The sequence below is a fragment of the Grus americana genome, chromosome 8 (assembly GCF_028858705.1).
Source record: "Grus americana isolate bGruAme1 chromosome 8, bGruAme1.mat, whole genome shotgun sequence".
NCBI classification, from domain to species: Eukaryota; Metazoa; Chordata; class Aves; order Gruiformes; family Gruidae; genus Grus; species Grus americana.
Window position 1 is genome coordinate 3,218,429 of NC_072859.1, and position 19,528 is coordinate 3,237,956.

Sequence of the window (19,528 nt, forward strand, 5' to 3'; positions counted from 1 at the left end):
GCACAAGCATTTCTTGCCAATCACTGTCCATGGTATTTTGTTCAGCGCAAGGCAGTCCAGTTCCCAGATCTCACATACTCTATATTCATACGTACTTTTGATTGGAAAAAGCTTCTTCTGTGTTCCTGACAACAATAGCAAAATCACAGTGGTCTAGAAACTCCACAAATGAGGCACATTTTTACTGTGATTTTCCTGGAAAAATAAATAAGCCTCCCTTGTTTTAAACCCAGGTAATGGAGTATTTTTGTTTTCCAGTGGAACCTAGGGGTGCCAGTGAAAACTGGGACCCAAATGGCTGGAGCACTCCATGAGGACACAGAATAAAGAGAGAGAGAACTGGCAGCCCCGTTGCCTGGCCAGACATGAAAGTTTAAAGCAACTACACAACCAAACACTTCTGTTAACACATTTCTGATTAGCAGAAGGCAGCAAAATAAGCTTAAAGACGTTGACTTCCTCCTAAGGTCTTTAGATTTTCAAGAATGTTTTCAGAACATCGAGAATTGTTATCGTATCTTTGTACCCATCAGCCTCAGAGTGCGTTTTTGCTTCAGATGCAACATATTAAAACTATGTGATGGCAGACTTCAGATTGAGCACATTTTGCAATAAGAAAGCAGAAAAGTACAGACTGAAGAAATAGAACCGGCTTGCTTGCCAGGAAATTACTGCGCTATTATACATGACAACGAGATTCCCACAATCACAAAGGAAGGGAAAACATTCAAAACATATTAAGAAGGCTTGAGGATAAATTCACTGCTAGTTTAAGTGCAGAGAGCCCTGCTGATTTGAATTCTGCTTTCTCCTCTGAACCAGCTGATATGAGGTGTCTGTGTTTTACCGATGCTCTTTCCACGTAACGCACAGATACTATACAACCTATTGGTTGGACGATTTTTTTCTTTTGATTAGAAACCTGCAAATGCAAACACTGGATAGGGGAAAAAAAGGGGTTTTCTTTCGTTCCGTCTTATAGAGTACCTATAAATATTTCAATCACGTTTCTGTGCATGTGTCACAAATCCCACGTTTCCTTTGGAGCAGCTGTGATAGATACATACACTGCCTGTTACACATCTGAGCTCGCGGTGGACATAAACCTGACGAGGCTCCAACGGGGATCTCCGTAACTACGAACAGAAATATGCCTTTATTTAATACCGTGCATTATCTACTCACTGTTCTAGATAAATACTGAGTGCTCACTAAAGTGGAGATGAGCAGCTCGCTTTATTAGCATCTCACTAGGGACCACAGGCAGCCTTTGCAGTCGCATGCTCTCTCCCCAGAATATTGCCAACAGCACTACTCCGTCGGAGCCTTTCCATTACTCAGCCTTATCTTGGAGGTGGCCAGACACCCCACAGTACAGGTGAAACTCAGCAGAAGTCAAAATCACCCTGGGACCCAGACAGCTACTCGTGCTCTACTTTGTCTCTGCTCCAAAGCATACTGTGCAATCAACTCACCGGTCAGCAGAACTAGTGAGAAGATGGCAGCTTTTTCCCTGGAAAAGTAATCTTCCCAGGGATACCTTCACTCTAAGATAAGCAACAAAATCCTTTCACTTGCTATGGACACAATTTTAACAGGTCTGCAACTTAAAGGTTGATTATTTTGTTATCTTCACCAAATATGACACAAAATAAGAATAAACTCACACACCCTCTAAGAACCTTAAGTTCTTAGACCATCTAGAAACACAGGGCAGCTACAAAACAACAGACAAGCAAAAATGCATTAAAAAGTCTTAATATTTGATTTTTAAGCCAGTTTGGGGAGGTAATTTATGATCATAAAGTGGCAATATTATAAAACCTTGCGGTTACTTTTCTTCTTTTTCCCCAGCAAATTATAAATCTAATTCATCTTGCCTTTCAATTTAGTGCACTTCTCTGACATATACAGCATTAGACTGACAGTGAAAGCCCCTGGGAGTCATTCCCATGCATCTGATGGCAATGCCATTTTTTAAATTATTTTTTAACAGCGCACTATAATCTGGTAGTTCAAGTATTTGATCAATTCCATTTTTGACAGCTACAACTTGAAATTCTGGAAGAACAAAAAGTATTCTGAATTATCGCTTTATCTTTTTAAATTCAAGTTACTTAAAAGTACTCAATTTTTTTTCCTTTTATTTAACAATTTCTAATGACAGCTTAACCTTGCAAAGTTTGATTACAAAACAGAGCTTTATGTGGCCTGGATTGCAAATGATTAAATTAATAGAACTTATTCTCAAATAAGGTATCAGGTAAACAGTAAGAAGAGCAAAAATGAGCTACTTACCATCATTTATCATGTCATACAATAAGAAACAAACATCCAGCAAAAGAGGGCAGTAATACTCAGTGAATCCTTCTGCATTCACACTCTCTGCTTCCTTAAAAGTTGTCAAAAAACAGCTCATGTGGGGCTCTACATACTATTGGGGCAAAAAATATCTGTATTAGCTTATATTGCATCATGCACAGAATTATGACTTAATTTCCATGTGCAGCTGTTAAGAATTGTCCCAGAATGGCAGAGCTGAATTTCACTTCAGGGGTGGAAATATTCCCAAAGTGAGGAATTTACTAATTTCTCCCACTGACAAAAACGATACACATAAAATGAATGAAAACAATCAGGGAGAAAAGACACATTTGCTGGCAGGATTTTGTTGCTTTGAAAACTATGCTTAAAGGCTGGACACACTTTGCAAGGAAGACACACAATGGGCTTCGCAAAGCCTCAATCTCCCTTCCACAGAAATGCCGTCTCAGAAAAATCATTATTTTTAGAACAACAGCATTTGCCTTGGATTTTCAGGAGTCAGCACAAAAATGGAGTAGCACCAGTGCCAGGGGACAACAATTTCCCTGCTGCTGCTCTGTCTCCCCTTCTTTTAGTGGCATTACTGAAGCATGTCAATCCTTAGGATTGCTGTATCTTCTCCCAATCCTGCTGTGAAATCTTGCCTTTTTGGGAAACGGCAACCCAACCTCAGCAGAGAGGTGTGAATTTGATAAGTATTCTATATATAACCTTTCAGATGCAGTCAAACCTAAAATAGAAACAGGAACAAAGAGCTTTGAGGGAATCACCTCCTCCAGAAATTTCAGCCAACGTAAAAATGTTGAAGTTGAGGAAGCTACTCTCTTCCACAGACTGCTTTCCTCTGGACTAAAGGCTACTTAAAATAACTATTGCAGAAGTAAAAGTAATACCGATTTTTCACAAAGATAGTTTATATGCTGGGAAATGAAAAAAAAAAGAGCACTTGTGAGTTGATGTATAAAATCTCCACCTGGTGGTGAATCCTGCCACAGCAAACTTGTTTTTAAGAAAAATTCCCGTTCCAACATATAATCACTTCTTTATTATAGACAATCCCTAAGCAACAGCTGGGGAGGGGCAGCCTTCAGAAAAACAGCACTATCATATCTCCCTGATTTCCATCATCTTGGAACGCTGAAGAATCCTTTCAGTTACACAGCAGCTATCAGGCACACGAGTGACCTTCCCCAGCTGAAAACAAACTTGCAGAGAGCTCACGTTGCACTGTACATAGAGGAGGGAGGAAGGTGAAAGAGCGCTCGCTGGCTTTGCAGCTGCAAAAAGCACCCCTTCCTAAGGGGAAGCGCCCTCTGCCAAGGCTCAAGTTCTGCCCTGCTGCTCAGTTTGCACATTGGTTCTTTATAATAATTCAAAACTTTAAGCAGTATCAGTTACTTGTATCCCCAGGGTCCTCCAAATCATAGCATCGTTAGCTTTGTATGACCATTTTAGGGGTAATTCTCTAGCTGCACACAATTAGTTCAGTTTTCCCCTTAACGCTGCCAGTTCTACACCCTAGAAACATTTTCTGGATTTACATTTTCCTATGCACCTTATTAAAGCATAACAGCTCACTTGCCTAGTCTTTCAGTAAAGTCTTACTATCAAACAGCATCAATAAAAGCTTTCTAAGATGGAATAAAATCAGCATAAAACGGACATGTGAAATCCAGAAAGCCAGGCCATCAATCTACAGCCTCGTGCACACCATGCATCCCTTTCCATACCCTGTTCCGCTGGACACTACCAATGTTTCACAATTAGTCAGTTTGGCTCATGACACTTCGTAACGTGGGAACAAAACATCCCCCTGTCCCTTGTGGTAAGGCTGAGCCGCAGTTACAAGCCTTCTGCGAAGCCACGACCTGCAGTAACTGATGGTCTGCTCCCAACAGCCATCCTCTGCTTCCAGCGCCAAGGCCAGGAGGGTTTGGTTTTTTTTTTTTACATGCATGCGTATAAATATATAAATACATAATATAAGGCTTTTCCTATGCCAGAAGAATCGTGCCACTACAGACTTCTGTGCATCATTCTCCAAAACGTCTAGGATGACCTATTGCTGATGTACACAAATTATTCACTAACCACAACACAAATCTTCTGGGCCAAAAATAAGATTTTGTTTAAACTGGACCAGATCCACTTTCTATAAAGTCATCAATTTGCACTTTAAACACAAATCAGCATAGAACCTCAAAAAGATATTTATATTGAAACAGCAATGGATTTTTTTTTTTTTTTTTTTACCCTTTGGCTTTCAATGCTGACATCAAGGGCGAAAGTGCAACGGGAAGATGGCCACAAGCCCCCAGCAGCCTGCTGAAGAGAATTACACAACTGCGTTATTTTTTTCAAATCACATTTGCCACGCAACGACTATTACAAAAAAAAGTAACAGATAAGTAGATTTACTGATTTAAAAAAACCCCAACTATGAACAATTGGTAAAGCATCCTCCAAGAGCAAAATCTGTGCAGTATTTTAAGGTAATGAGCAAAGATTTGTTTACAAGGCGACTATACAGAGCAGAGGGAGTATTTTAAAGCAAAAACACTGGGAAAGAGCCACTGGTCACTTCAAAATGTGATGCCTAATAACGGGATCTGGTCTCGCCAGAAACACAAGTATATAGACATAAAACTAAACACGCTCAGCGTTCACTGCTCTCCTCAGCGTGTTCATTTGCGACACCAGAGCTTTGCAGCGAGGCCCCTTTCGCGGCTCTGGAGAAAACAAGCCCTCCAACCACTCGTTCAACCAAAGCACTGAAACCACCACATTAACCACCTTGTTTTCTCCGGGGCGGGCAGGTGTAGTAACGAGCTGCCTTTTGAAAACACCGCTCGGAAAAGGGGCAGTTTGGTGGGGTCAGAAAACTGCGGGAGGGGAGGAAGAGGAGGAATTTCGGCCCCTCTCTGGAGCCCGCGCACGAACGACGCGTTCGGCAAACCGCCAGCCGCCGCGGAGCGCAGTGAGGCCCGACGCGCCCGGGGGAGGCTGCCTGCCGCCCTGCCCCGACGAGACGCCGACGGGGGTAGGACGAGCCCGGGCGATGAGGAACCACCTCCGCCAGAGCGACGCCTCCTCCTCTTCCTCTTCCCCGAGGCCGCGGGGAACTCAAACGGGACGGGGGGGGCGGGGGGGGGGGGCGACGCCCGTCCGCCCACCCGGGGCTTCCGGCGGGAAGAGCAGCTGCCCGCCGCGGCGCAGGCTTGGCATGAGGTACGACGGGCCCACCGGCACCTCAGGGCCCCCACCGCACCGTGACGAGCGTGGGGGACCGCGGTCCGCGGCAGGTAAGAGCGAACGGTGGCGGCAGGTAAGAGCGGACGGCGGCGGCAACAGCACAGCCCTGCTCAGCGCCGACAAAATCGTGTAGTTTCCGGCGAGATGACGCGGTGACTCAACACGGGTGGGAATAAATAGGCGGACTCCTACTGGGGAGTAGTACTTGTGTCTCTCCTAAGTGAAACAGCGCGCACAGCCAGAACCTGCCACAGCCAGATCCCCGCCGGGACATGATCCTGCCCTGCGCCCTGCTAGCCGCTCTCCTGGCTGCCAGCCACGGAGGTGAGTCGTCCCGTCCCTGTCCGTCCCTGTCCGTCCCTGTCCCCGTCTGTCCCTTCAGGGGGCAGGAGCGGGTCCGGCCGCGGGGGAGTCCTGGTTCAAAGCACGGATGGGGATTTATTTTCTGTGCTTTTCAGCTGCAGGTGGATTTAATGATTTTATTTTTTTCTTTTTCACGTTACATATTCTTTTGTGGTGTCTTGAATACTTGATGTATGGTAGGACTCGCTGGGACTGTGTGAGACAATCCAGCTCTTCTGAGGAGGTTTATGGCTGTCAGGAAACAGACAAATTCCTATGCTTTTGGTGATAACTAATACCTGTGGCAGCCTAAAGGCTACTGTGAATGGATATTCATTCTCTGGTCTTCCTGATAAGCAGTAAACTTCAGGGCATTGTCTACCTATGTCTGAAAAATTACCTGAGTGAGATGAGAGTACGAGTGTCACGCTATGAGATGCTAATTGGGAGTATTTGGTTTCATTCCAGCCAACCCTTGCTGCTCAAACCCCTGTCAGAACAGAGGAGTATGCATGACAACAGGATTTGATCAGTATGAATGTGATTGTACAAGGACAGGGTATTATGGGGAAAACTGTACAACACGTAAGTACCTTAAATCTCTTTGCTTGGAAACGAAATTTGAGAATTCGGTTGGCAGATTATTCTCAATAGCTAACTTATAACAATTTTTCCATTGATGCTCACAGCGGAATTCTTCACATGGCTGAGGCTAACATTGAAACCTTCGCCGAATACTGTCCACTACATCCTCACCCACTTCAAAGGAGCCTGGAATATCATCAACAACATTCCCTTCTTACGAGATGCTATTATGAGATATGTATTAACGTGTAAGTATGAGTTCTCTCTTCTAGTCCTCCTAACTGGCAGAAGTTCCTTGTAGGACTCCAGAATATTGTACTTGATTGGTCCATATATAAAGTTAGCAAGCTAAAATGTACTAAGATAAAAACACTCCAACTAAGATTTAAGATTTCGGTATGATGCATACTTGTATGAAACACGCTTTGAAATGGAAATGTATTTTGCTTTGATCTCTAGTAAAATCCTTGATTTTGCTTGCATAAACTTTGCACTAAATTGCTTATGTTAATAGTTGGATCCAGCTGATAATCCACGACCCAGTCCTGTTATTCAGTAACTGTAATCCCATTTAACATCAGTTACTGATGTGTGTGGAATTTGTCAATACAACTGCTGCCAAAATACATGGAAAATATCTGGCCTTCTGATTTAATTTTTGAGACCAAAATGTACAGTTTAAAAAAAAAAAAAATTTTTTTTTTCTTTTCCAGCAAGATCACACTTGATTGACAGCCCACCAACTTACAACAGTGATTATAGTTACAAAAGCTGGGAAGCTTATTCCAATCTTTCCTATTACACAAGAAGCCTTCCACCAGTAGGACTTGACTGTCCAACACCAATGGGTGTTAAAGGTAAGGAATAAACCCGATGTGTAATGTTCACTTCTAGCAATTTCTACTTAGAAAATACCATGAGACCTGCTCGTCTGTAACCTTTTTTCAGTGTAGCTGACTTTAAGAATAGCTGTGTTTTGGATACACTGTGTAAAGACCTAAAAGATAACTCTTCTGGCTCTTACTATTGAGTTATATGCTTAAAACCAGGGAATTTAGAAGTAAAATAAAGACAGCGAGCATAGAAAAGCAGATAACTCCCCTCATTTGTATGCTGCTATCCTTCAATAATACATTGAATGTCTTAAGCCTTTTTGTTTTTAGGAACAAAATTAAGTATTGCATAAACATTCTTGTCTTGAATATCTCACTTTTTTTCTCTTGCAGGTAAGAAAGAGCTCCCAGATTCAAAGGTGATTGTGGAGAAGTTTTTACTAAGGAAAAAATTTATTCCTGACCCACAAGGCACAAATGTGATGTTCACATTCTTTGCCCAACACTTCACGCATCAGTTCTTTAAGACGGACCAGAAGAAAGGACCTGGCTTCACTAAAGCTCTCGGCCATGGGGTACGATTATAGCTCTGTAACTGAAACGCAGCACGCACTTAGTTGTTAGGAGCTACTGGGCAGCTAGAATGGCACCTTACGGGTGGTCAGGGTACACAAACACCTGTGCAGATACTGTGCAACACTGTTTGCCACAAACGGATGGGCTTACCCCTTCTGTAGGCAAAATTCCAGCACTCGATAGCATTTCCTCCTGGGTCAGAACTGCTTGTGCAAAGCACGTGGCCCTGTTTAAAATACCTGCACAGTGACCTGCAGGACTCTTTATTCTTTCTAAGAATTTGCTTTCACCTAAAGCATGTTAGATAAGTTCTGGATACTCACTAGCTCTGGACTCTTGCTGTCAGTTACAGAGAGCTGTATCTAGCACTGTGAAGTATCTTGTGTGCTGATAATTGAAGAGATTTAATTTTAAAAGAACTTCAAAAGCAGACTTGGATTTAGGATCTTTGTCTAGAAAACAGGCAGCCTTTGGGCAAAGAGTTCTTCAGTATGAGTGTAGTGTGTATGTCTAAAACAGAAAGCTATAAAATATGTGTGTATATGCAAAGAGCTGTCTGCATAATAGAAAGCTGCTGACACTTTAAACAGAGTCCTCTTAAATTGCCAGTCAATTTAAAAACTTGCTCTTATGCAGAGATGGCTCCAGTTGCCAGGAAATAATTTGGCTACATCTTAAATATCAGTGCATGATACTTATAAGGTAACAATAATATAATTAAAAGGTAAACATCTAAGGGATGAGCTCCTATTGGCATCCGTAGAAGTGGGACCTATCCTAAAATAGCAAAAAATGCGGCTTGGCTTCATGTTCCAAATGCTTTTATTTTATAGGTTGACTTGAACCATATTTATGGAGAGACTCTGGAGAGACAACTGAAACTGAGACTCCTGAAGGATGGAAAGCTAAAATACCAGGTATGTCTTATCTCAAAATTCCTGCCTTCTTATTGGATGACATATATTTCCTAAAACTAGCACTCTGCGCATAGCGTAGTTGATCTAAAGTGTAAGCCTAAAGTCAGTACTAACAGAGTCAACGCAGCTTAACTCCTAAGCATCATAGCTTATGGCATGTTCTTGCTTCCTCCCCCCGGCAGATAATTGATGGAGAAATGTATCCACCAACTGTGAAGGACACTCAGGCAGAGATGATCTACCCTCCTCACGTACCTGAACACTTGCAGTTTTCGGTCGGGCAGGAGGTGTTTGGTTTGGTCCCAGGCTTGATGATGTATGCTACAATATGGCTGAGGGAACACAACCGGGTCTGTGACATCCTGAAACAGGAGCATCCAGAGTGGGATGATGAGCAGCTCTTCCAAACAACGAGACTCATATTGATAGGTGAGTGTCACTTCTACTACGTGTGACTAACCCGCTCTTGAGCGTGACCCTTCTACCCATTATCTACTACAGCTGCAGTAGGAGTAGTAAGAGGAAAAGCTATTACTTAACCTGGTGTGTGAGGGCATACATTCGAGCCTTCATGACCCGTCACTAGGATTGTATTAAGATACAGCTTCCTCCCAGCTATGTGAAAGACAGAACCGAAGAAAACCGAGCTAAGTGATACTTAATTCCCTTATCTAAGGGAAACAGCTGAAAGCAGTGAAAAGGCAGGAAGCTAAGGTTCATTTCGCAGAGAAAGCTTGTGAAGCTAGATGACCTCATACTCTCAGATCTTGTGGGGGTTTTTGTGGGGTTTTTTTTTTTCCCCTGGGATTGGGTCAGTTCAGGTATGCTTTAAAGGAAAGGCTGTGATTATGCCTAAAGTTCAGGAAGTTGCGTAAAATGTAATTCTACATCTAGACTTGCTCTGTCTAACTGTCTGTTCAGTGGTATTTTGTTTTGTGTAAATGACAGTAGACACTGAGCTTGAAAAGACCTTGCCCAAACTGACTGGAATAGTAAACCAAGACAATTGTAGTAAGCAGCTCAGAAGCTGACGGTTGCTTTTGAATACCAACTTTCTTCATTATCCTCTACCTCTGTCCTAGAGAGTATTGTATAACTGAACACAATGTTGATGCTCATGTGTGCTATTCTCTGGAATATACAAGGAAGCATATCTTGGGGGAAGCAGGCTACAGGAAACACTTCTCTACCACAGCCAAGAACTGTTGGGATAGGAAGTACTGTTCCACCCCTTAGTCACATCAAATATATGAATCACTTTCTGTAGGAGATAACAGAATGTTGACATGTTTGTTAACCTGATCGCTGTAGTTAGGGGTTTTTTAGAACAGTTCAGCAGTGGTATTTCCTCTCAGAGCAGAGTAACCACCTAAAGTTTCTCAGGGAACCAGTACCAATATTTTCTTCTCTTTTACTGTCCAACAGGAGAGACAATCAAGATCGTTATCGAGGACTATGTGCAGCACTTAAGTGGCTACCACTTCAAACTCAAGTTTGATCCTGAGCTGCTGTTCAACCAGCGATTTCAGTACCAGAACCGAATTGCAGCCGAATTCAACACTCTATACCACTGGCACCCGCTTCTGCCTGACACTTTCCAGATACACGACCAGGAGTACACTTTCCAGCAGTTCCTCTACAACAACTCTATAATGCTGGAACATGGCCTTTCCCATATGGTGAAATCTTTCTCCAAGCAAAGTGCTGGCAGGGTAGGTACTTTCTCAAGTTGCTAGTGAACTAGCAGAGCCATAAACTGGGGATGGGACCAGGGGGTGGAATAAAGCCATCCAGAACTAATCATATGATATAAAGGCACAACTTCCTCATGACTCTTATCGGGAGATCTTACTACTTTTCATCTTTATTAAACAGGTTGCTGGTGGGAAAAATGTTCCTGCTGCAGTACAGAAAGTAGCAAAGGCTTCAATTGACCAAAGCAGACAAATGAGATACCAGTCCTTGAATGAGTACAGGAAGCGCTTCATGTTGAAACCATTCAAGTCATTTGAAGAACTTACAGGTAACAGTTTTCATGTTTTCTAACAAACAAGGGTCCTTTTTCTTAAAATGGGTAAGAGTCCTGCCATGCTAGTACTGGACTTGAACAGGATAGTCTTGCCGTGAAAATAGGACTTTTCCACTTACGGTTTTTACTTATCAATAATTACAGGAGAAAAAGAAATGGCAGCTGAACTGGAAGAGCTTTATGGAGACATCGATGCTATGGAGCTGTATCCGGGCCTCCTCGTAGAGAAGCCACGACCAGGTGCCATCTTTGGTGAAACAATGGTGGAGATTGGAGCTCCGTTCTCCTTGAAAGGACTGATGGGAAATGCAATCTGCTCCCCTGAGTACTGGAAGCCAAGCACCTTCGGTGGAAAAGTGGGCTTTGAAATAATTAATACCGCCTCCTTACAGAAGCTCATCTGCAACAACGTGAAAGGCTGTCCTTTCACTGCTTTCCACATCTTAAATCCTGAACCCACAGAGGCAACTATTAATGTTAGTACCTCAAAAACAGCAATGGAAGATATCAACCCCACACTACTACTGAAAGAGCGATCTGCTGAGTTGTAAAAATCCATCTATTTATTTATTTAATTATATAATTTATTCTATTTATGGCTTAAAGTGTTTAAAAACAAAAACAACTTGAGCATCTTCATTGAGGGGGTTGCTCTAGATTCCTTACTTGGGTAAGGCTTCCATTTACAAAAGGGATTTTCTGTGTTTGAGGTCTACAGTTGTGAATCCCTTGTTTAAATTCTTCTGTAACAGAACTATGTATTCCAAAGTGGACCAAGATTCCAACTTTTTTAATTTTTTTTTTTTAAATACTTGACAAAGGGTGTTGGTGGGATTTTTTTATCTTTTCACTTGATAGGTCACATAACACTACACAAGCAAGTTATTGCCTCAGCGACTTCTTAAACTTGACAACGAACCATTGAACTAAAAGTACAAGAAAATTTAACTTAATGAAAACTGCCAGAAAAGGTTACGAATTCAGTATGAGCACTCTAGGATGAACAAAAAAACCCAAACAACTGATACTTGAGACTCACTTATTTATGTAAAGTCAGAAAATGCATTACATTTATCGTTGATGCTACCTCTCCCTCATTGCAAATAAGGCACTTTGTACGGTAACTTACATGGTTGGTTTTATGTATAAATCTACTTTTCTGTGTCGTACTTTTAAAATTGAGTTATATTTTGTTTAAATAATTACTCTTGGATCTTATTTTTGAAGCATATGTCACAGAAGTATTATTTGTGCGAGAGATTTTAAGCTTAGAAATAACTGATCAGGCTGTTTGTATTTTGATACAGATGTTTTATTGTGCAAGTTTAGGGAGGTCTTAAACTTAGTCCAAAGTATTGGTATTTTTTCCATTGCTGTCGTTCTCCGGTCTATTTGATAATACAATTTTAATCTCTGTTGCTTTAACAACAGATGGAGAGTGTTGCTTGCATTAAAAATGTGACTATAGTATTGCTCTATGTACCCAAAACACAGAGATTATTGGGGAAGAGTAAATACTGAGAAGCTGTGTGAACATACACAGCGGGAAAATTAATACAGAATAGATATAGCAAAACTTTGAGGCACTAAGACTTGAAGGTAGCCTATGTCTGTGTGCACAAGGCATACTTCTAACTTATAATTCTATTTATTGGGGGAGGAGGAATAATGTTTTGTTTGTAATTTATAAACAGAGGCATTTTAAGTAAGTGGCTTAAGCTTAAATAAAACTGGCTAGCTAGCACAAAGCCTAGACATATCTGTCCTGATCCACCACTAAAATATCTAGTCTCATCTGGGCACATAAGAAGTTACGCAGGATCTTGTACCAGCACTTCAACCTTTGCATATAAGGGTATCTTTCTTTAATTTCTAGAGAGGAAATGTAGAAGATGATCTTCCCATAAAAACAGCTGGGGAACTGTAGGTAAAAAGGAAAAAGTCACTTCAGACTGGAGTAGAGCAACCTGGTATTCTGTGCCCCTGCGCAAAATTCGTTGACTGCTTGTGGAAAAGGACTTGAGTTTCATATTGCATCGGAACCTCTTAAATGGTTATAGAGGCTCGTACATTGCAACAGCTGTGGCACTAGTATAGTTTGACAGTGACTTCTGTTTTCTGTTGATTTGTTCAGAGACACTGATTACCTTATGCTGAGTAAGTCTGGAGTTGTTACATCTCCTATAGCGATCAATACTGGTGACTGATGTGAGGTGAGCTTTGGTATGGATGCTTTGGGAGAAAGAAGGGCATTTGTTTTCCTTTTTCTATTTATTTGAAGTGTGAAGAAGGGAAAAACTTGTACCAAAAGGTGGTCAGTACTGTGTAAGTGAAGGCTGCCTGGATGCTCGTTAAGCATGGAACTGTCATTCAGATCCATCTTTGGAACACGCTTCTTCAGAGCACCCTTCTGCCGGTGACAAGGAAAAGTGTTTGGCTTAGAGTCAAAGGGAGACAAGCCTGGACAGATCTAGTTATCGTGGGGTAGGTAAAGACAAATTCCTCGGACCATGTAATTTGAGTTAAGTTATAAGCTGCTTCAGAAAGGAATCATGTTCGCTCTGCGTTTTGTACTCTGCAGCCACATTTCAACAGTGTGACCCAACCTGCTGGGTTTGGCTGGGTTCAAGTTGCTCCTGATTAAAAAAAATGTATGTTTGAGATTATTTATTTAAAATTCTGTGAATTGTTTTTCACATTGTTTTTGTAGGACAAGAATGTTTTTTAACGTGCAAATGTTTATAAAAATAAACTGAAAACATTACCTGTATGGGCTCATTTGCTTGTGATTTCCTTCAGCCATATTCTTTCATCTTATTTGCCACTCAAGATTAAATGGAGAATTCCAGGGAATTATGAACATCTGGCAACAAAGACAGCATTAAATTCTCTTGTATTCCAAAACCAAGATGCCTGTAACTTAAATCATGCAAATATGGTTATTTTTTCTCTTTAGTAACCAGAGAAAAGGGATTTCATAGTGAAATCCCTGGAGAAGCCAACTGCTATTGACCATAGCAAAGATGCCAGCGATGCTCTCTTCTTCCCGGGTGTTTGAGAGGGAAAGCGCTGTACTGGAGTTGCACAACTCCAAGTTGGTGTAACCACCCCTCCCCTCCCCACTACTGGGTGCTAAGGCTTTCCAAAGTGAGAACAGTCCATGGGCCTTTCTCTTCAGGCTTAGCCCACCCCAGAAGGCGAAACTGCTGTGGGACACAAGCTGCCACCAAATCACAGAATCCCAGACTGGTGGGGGTTGGAAGGGACCTCTGGAGATCATCTAGTTCAAACCCCTTGTTAGAGCTGGATCACCCAGAGCAGGTCGCACAGGATGGCATCCAGGCGGGTTTTGAATCTCTCCAGAGAAGGAGACTCAAGGTCTTTGGACAAGGTCTTTGCACTTGGACATGTTTTCAGCAGTGGTAGCTCGCCCTTGTTTGTCCGACAGCAAACTCTGAAGCTGTGACAGCCGCTTCCTCGTTGACACTGCTGACTGCCTTCCCTCTGCACAAGGGCCACGCTTTGTTACCTTTGTCACGGTCATTGACTAACTTTGCAAAGAGCGACGCAGGCTGGGAAGATGGGCAGTGGGGCTAGGACAAGAGTAGCGGTGTGCTAAATAAAAACAGAGGCAGGAACTGCATGAGCTGGTGCAATGTGTTCCTCTCCTGCCAAGAGCACCTCAGCGGCCACCCAGTCTCTTCCCTATGTTTTCATCTCTGATAAGAAATGAGGGGAAGCTATGAAGGAGACAGCCAAGGGGGTCATGCACCTTGTACTGCCTCAGTCAGCTCCTACCACCTCCACCCAGCCACTGGCCAAATGTCACCTCCAGCACCCTTCTGTGCTCAGCCCCCCACTATCATCCCACTGTTGAGGATCCCCAGTACTCTCCTGTCCCAATACTGGTGCCCTGTCTTCTCACAGCCTCTTCCAAATGACCAACCCCAAAGCCATAGTCCTTCACCCAGAGTCACCTTCCTTCCAACCACCCCAAGTCCTTTTTGGTCCAAGGCTTATCCCAGGGACCCACAGCTCCAGTCCGGGGAATATGACTGTCCTCCTGCCTCTGCTTTGTAGCTCCTTTCCATCTCCACCAGTGTGCAGTTCCCTTGTATTCCTACTGTACCCAGGCACCTAAACACCTCCAGCAACTCTCCTCAACTTAAAACTCAATCCACATGACTTCAGTGACCACCTTCAGCCCCCAAAATGCAACATCCTTCCAAGAGCATCCCTCCAGTCCTGCTCCTGGCCACATGCAGAGACTGCGGGTGAACGGAGGCACGTGCAGACCGTGTATAAGCAACGTGGAGGGTTTGTTTTTTTTTTAATAACTAATCAACTCATTCACTCTATGAGTTAATTCATTTCTGACACGTTTCTGTTTTGAGGGGAAGTCAGGCGAGGGAGCGAGCAAAGACGAGGCCGGTTGCTTCAGCGGGACGAGGATGGGCTCGGCCACTGCCGTCGGGATGGCGGGGTGCTGCACGGGGAGGCACGGCAGCGAGAAGGCAGCAGCGAGGTCATCCATGGAGAAGGTGTTTCAGGTGACTGCTGCCCTAATTAGGGAAGGGCCAGTCTGGATGGATTCAGCGCACGATGGATGAGATATAGCTCGATTGTGGAGGAGCTCCTCCTTCCCTCTGAGCAGGGGCATGTCCTGATGATACAAAAGGCAAGAATGTTCCTCAGAGGAAACCTGCCCTGTGAAATACTCGCTCTCCAGCCTAGGTTGAGGTAACTGTTTCACCCAAGGCAATACGGTAAAGGAGGGGGGCTCAGTGTTCAAGTCATACCCTTGGAGGCAAGTCCGTCAAGGAGCATGAGAGCAGCGTGCTTTGGGAGCAGGTCACCATACACCATCACCTTTACCGAGGACTTTTGCCGTACGTCATTTGCTCGCTTGCCCACTGCGTAAGAGGTCTTTATGGGTGCTGAGTCGGAGCCCCGCGGGCATCTGACCGGGTTTATTACTTCTGATACACTCGCTGGAGGTGCGCTGACCTTTACGCTGGAGCACTAATGCTCCCAAGGCTTTACCCAGATTGCAGCAGACTTTTGTATCGCAAGCAGCTTCCACTCAGCAAGAAATTACCCTTTCGGCATCTATCCAGAAAAGTCAACAGGTAGTTTGACCAAGTTGCAGAAGGGTGGGAAGGAGAGACAGTGAACCTGGGTGGACACATCACTGGTTCCTTGCGTGTTCACAGCTACTGAAATAGATGAACAGCTCTGGAAAAGCTTATGGCAAAGCCGTGCCGTTTGCTTTGGAAGAGCAGTAAGGAAAAAACCTGCAAGTTGTAAGAGTAGGTACATATATTGGACAGAAAGGAGCGAGCCGTAGCTATATACGCTAAATATGGAGAAGGAGGTGAATGGAGAGATCCCAACTTTTTTGCTAAAAGGCATGAGAAGAGCCACGCAAGGCAGAAATGCAGTAGAAACATCATACGGAAAAAACCCCCTCTCCTTGGAAAGAGCTGAGTGCCCCTCTTCCTTTAAGCTGGAATTTCAATTTGGAAATAACATGATACTGAGACGCAACATGACTGGTTTCAATTTGTACTTTTTTTCCCTCTGATACTTTTTTTTTTATATTAGTATAAAATCTCCTGTGACTGCTGTTCTTACTTACTCGGGAAGTCCAGACATTTTCATTAATATTGGCAAGAGACTGATCACAACCGAAAAAAAAGAAAAACCCCAACCACTACATTCCTCCTCTGCCCTTTGGGAGTGAGACAAACAAGAAAGTAGACGTCAAGAAAGTGAGAAGGGAAAAGGTAGCACAAGAAATTATTAAACTTTCCTTTCTGGGATTTTCTCTGGCTGAGAACCACACTGAAAATCTCAGCATTCACTGACAGCCAGACGCAGTAAAGCTTGAGAAACCAGACAGTCAGAGGTGGCCTGGGCAAGTCGGGAGCTGAGCACCATCAGTAGAGAGAGGGTGTTAAGGCTTGTGAGATCGCACGGGTTTACCATCGGGGAGGGCAGGGTACAAAGCACTCCAGGGTTGACTCATGCTGGTTGCTTGTCCTCAGTTCTGGGCAAGCCAAGCCATTTTATCCAGCAGGTATTAGCCATCCGATAGAAACCAAAACACAGAACCCCCAAATTCGTGGGAGGAAGGCAAATAATATTGAAAGCATCTACTTTCAAACCAACCCACTGCATACCAGCTGAGGATCTAGCCCATCGCAGGGATACAGAAAGTAGAAAATGCATTGCATCTTCTAACCGATGTCATCCTAATGGTCTTTTCTTCTGCTAATCAGTAGCTGAAGAAAGGCACTGGATTTTCCCAGTGTCACATAACTAGGAGCATCGTGCTTTCAAGTGTCTCAGACCTTTCCTTAATATGGTGGCAAAGTATTAGTTCATGCTTCTATCTAAGGATAAACCCAAAAATACTCGCAAAGGAGGATCCCGCGGAAAATGAGTTCTTGCTCTGCACTTTATTTTTTCACGGTAGCCAGGTGTAGCTCATTACTTCAGGCTTACACAGTAGTGGATAAAGGTGTGTGCAAGCATCCTTGTTCAAACCTGCCCTGCTGACAGGTAATTTTAACACCCATTCATTTTCCGCAAAAGGACTGCATTTATGGTAGACTTTTCTATGAGAGCACATGAAACTTTTTAAACACACACACACACACACCTAAATGGGCAAAAAAGTGGAAGCAATGCCCATCACACTGAGCACCGTGGAGCAGCCGCGTAGCTGTTGGAGAAGGCAGCATGTTCCCCAAGCGGCATGTCGTCTCATCTTGCTTTCCCCTATAACATGAAGATCTACCCAAGGAAAATATTTTCGCAAGTATTCATCAAGGAAACATTGTGCAAGCCATACTGGCTTCAGCGTAACGCCGTAACGTGTGGCTGCTAATAAGGATATTTCTGAATTTATCCTGGCAGGTCTTCAGAGATGGGAGGTGAGACCAAGACCCCAACACAGCTTTGGTGTAAAAACCCATCCTGTGAAACTGCAAAAGCATCAATGGTTCAGTATGACTTTTTAAGCCCCGAAAAGCTTCAGTGAAACGTGTCAGAGCAACAAAACAGGGCTAAAAGCCGTGACGCTGACTCCAGATACGTTCTCCAGCACCTTCAAAACCTTACCCTGAGAACTGACACAACTTGATATCCTTTCAGTTGTGGCTTTCGAGCCTGTTGCCTAGGCGATATTAATTAATCCTGCCTAACAAATAATGGCAGAGTTGCTAAGTAGCAGTCATGGGTATATAATTAAAACAAAACCACTTTGAGCTTGCTCAGCTGTGAAATACTAGTTCTTACATAAGGCTGGGATGTAACACGAGATGATCCAATCGGATCTGAAGGAAGCTGTTAAAAAGGTATTATGTCCATTGAGGCAGCGAAGTAGAGACCATTCCCTGATGGGCTCAGATTTTCATAGCGCAGATAATCTCAGTGAAAGCAGGAAGGAAAAAAAAACCAAAATGGCATTTCTAAATTACAAACGGACTGACTTTTCTCAGTGTCCAATAAATCAACAGAATTTCAGACAAATTCAGGACATATTTTTAGCCCCGGAACCATAAAACCAGCTTCTTTTCACTGCTTGCTAGGTGAGATGTTTCAGTGTTTGTCATCATAACTGAGCCAGCGTTAGTGGTAAACAAAAGATTTCTCAACCTGACCATGAAATGGAAGGTGTTTTAAGGATCAAGCAAAATATATAAAACAATCCAAAAAGCAAGCTGGCATTAGTGTATAGTCAATAAGCTTGGATGTTCTCAATGATCTTCACCCTATATCAGATATGTTCTTCACTCAATTATAAAAGCTCTCCTACTTAGTAGAGGGAGATGGAAAAAACACCGTTTTGAAGTTTCCACTTGTTCTTCCTTGATCTGAAGAAAGAAAAAGCATGCTTGCCTCATTCTGAGGAAAATTTAAGGCGCGTATGGGCACTCCCCGTGAAGACCAAGTCAGCATCTCCCAAAAACTGCAAAACAAACGTCAGAACATTTAACAAGAGGAGACTTTGAAAAGTGACTCTGCCTTAGCAGAGCCCGGTGTTTTGGTTTCTGCAACTCTTTGGCACTTCTGGAAGCATCTCTGGAGATCTCCTCTTTGATATTGAAGTCCAGGGCTCCACCAGCGTGCCAGCAAGCTCTCTGCATCCCATAATAAGTAGGTGCCAAATGTGTAAGGGTCTTCAGTTAAGATATCACTTTATGTAAGGTATAGAAAAAATAAAAGCAGGCAATGGTTTACCAGTAAGCCAAGATCAATAGTGTTTCACAGACTAAAAAGCAACAGCAAAACTGAAAACAACCAAACCATCCATTTCTCAGATAAAGACTTTGTGAATAGAGAATTAAAATCTCCCAGGTTCTTGGTTTCTAGGAAGATGATTTCCTCTTTAAAATCACTTCCTCAGTCACCCTGTGTTGCAAACATAACTCCCTTTAAACCTGCTATGCAAATAAATGAACATTTACCACCGTCGTCTTAAATATTTGCTTATTCGATAGTCAGGTCTACAGTGACTTCAGCCCTGATATCAAATTTGACATTGGTGAAGTTGCATGTGATTTGAATAACATCGTTCCGCTGCAAACATCATTTGCAAAGCTCATGTCCCTTCCTAGGAACAAGGGACAGCTATTTTAGCAGTACTTTCCAGTCACCCATCT

At 43.1% G+C, this 19,528-nt stretch overlaps 3 protein-coding genes across 4 annotated transcripts in view; 1 reads left to right on the forward strand and 2 right to left on the reverse strand.

The window, feature by feature from the left end:
* The window catches only part of PLA2G4A (phospholipase A2 group IVA), a 114,487-nt gene extending 111,292 nt beyond the window's left edge, over nt 1-3,195 (reverse strand). The window contains exons 1-2 of one of the 2 annotated variants that reach the window (XM_054834126.1): nt 3,096-3,195; nt 2,299-2,434 (exon numbers count right to left, since the gene is read on the reverse strand). The gene's annotated coding sequence lies outside the window, so the exon portion shown is untranslated. Of the gene's footprint in view, nt 1-2,298; nt 2,435-3,095 lie in introns of those variants that run through there. The other variant, XM_054834128.1, reaches the window with a different exon arrangement.
* A 2,299-nt stretch (nt 3,196-5,494) lies between these two features.
* On the forward strand, nt 5,495-13,627 carry PTGS2 (prostaglandin-endoperoxide synthase 2). The gene is made up of 10 exons (XM_054834135.1): nt 5,495-5,901; nt 6,388-6,504; nt 6,609-6,752; nt 7,218-7,361; nt 7,731-7,912; nt 8,747-8,830; nt 9,013-9,259; nt 10,256-10,542; nt 10,706-10,853; nt 11,004-13,627. Exons 1-10 carry the CDS (start codon nt 5,850-5,852, stop codon nt 11,408-11,410), a joined length of 1,812 nt encoding a protein of 603 aa, XP_054690110.1. The 5' UTR covers nt 5,495-5,849; the 3' UTR covers nt 11,411-13,627.
* Nucleotides 12,655-19,528, reverse strand: part of ODR4 (odr-4 GPCR localization factor homolog) — a 126,028-nt gene continuing 119,154 nt past the window's right edge. The window contains exons 13-14 of the transcript XR_008578108.1: nt 13,625-13,722; nt 12,655-12,780 (exon numbers count right to left, since the gene is read on the reverse strand). The gene's annotated coding sequence lies outside the window, so the exon portion shown is untranslated. The remainder of the gene's footprint in view (nt 12,781-13,624; nt 13,723-19,528) is intronic.

What these genes read in the sequence shown, in the direction of transcription:
- PTGS2 (XM_054834135.1), top strand. Translation starts at nt 5,850, where the DNA reads ATGATCCTGCCCTGCGCCCTGCTAGCCGCTCTCCTGGCTGCCAGCCAC. An exon ending in ATGGAAAGCTAAAATACCAG is followed by an intron (nt 8,831 to 9,012) that starts GTATGTCTTATC and finishes TCCCCCCGGCAG; the next exon opens with ATAATTGATGGAGAAATGTA. An exon ending in GTCATTTGAAGAACTTACAG is followed by an intron (nt 10,854 to 11,003) that starts GTAACAGTTTTC and finishes CAATAATTACAG; the next exon opens with GAGAAAAAGAAATGGCAGCT.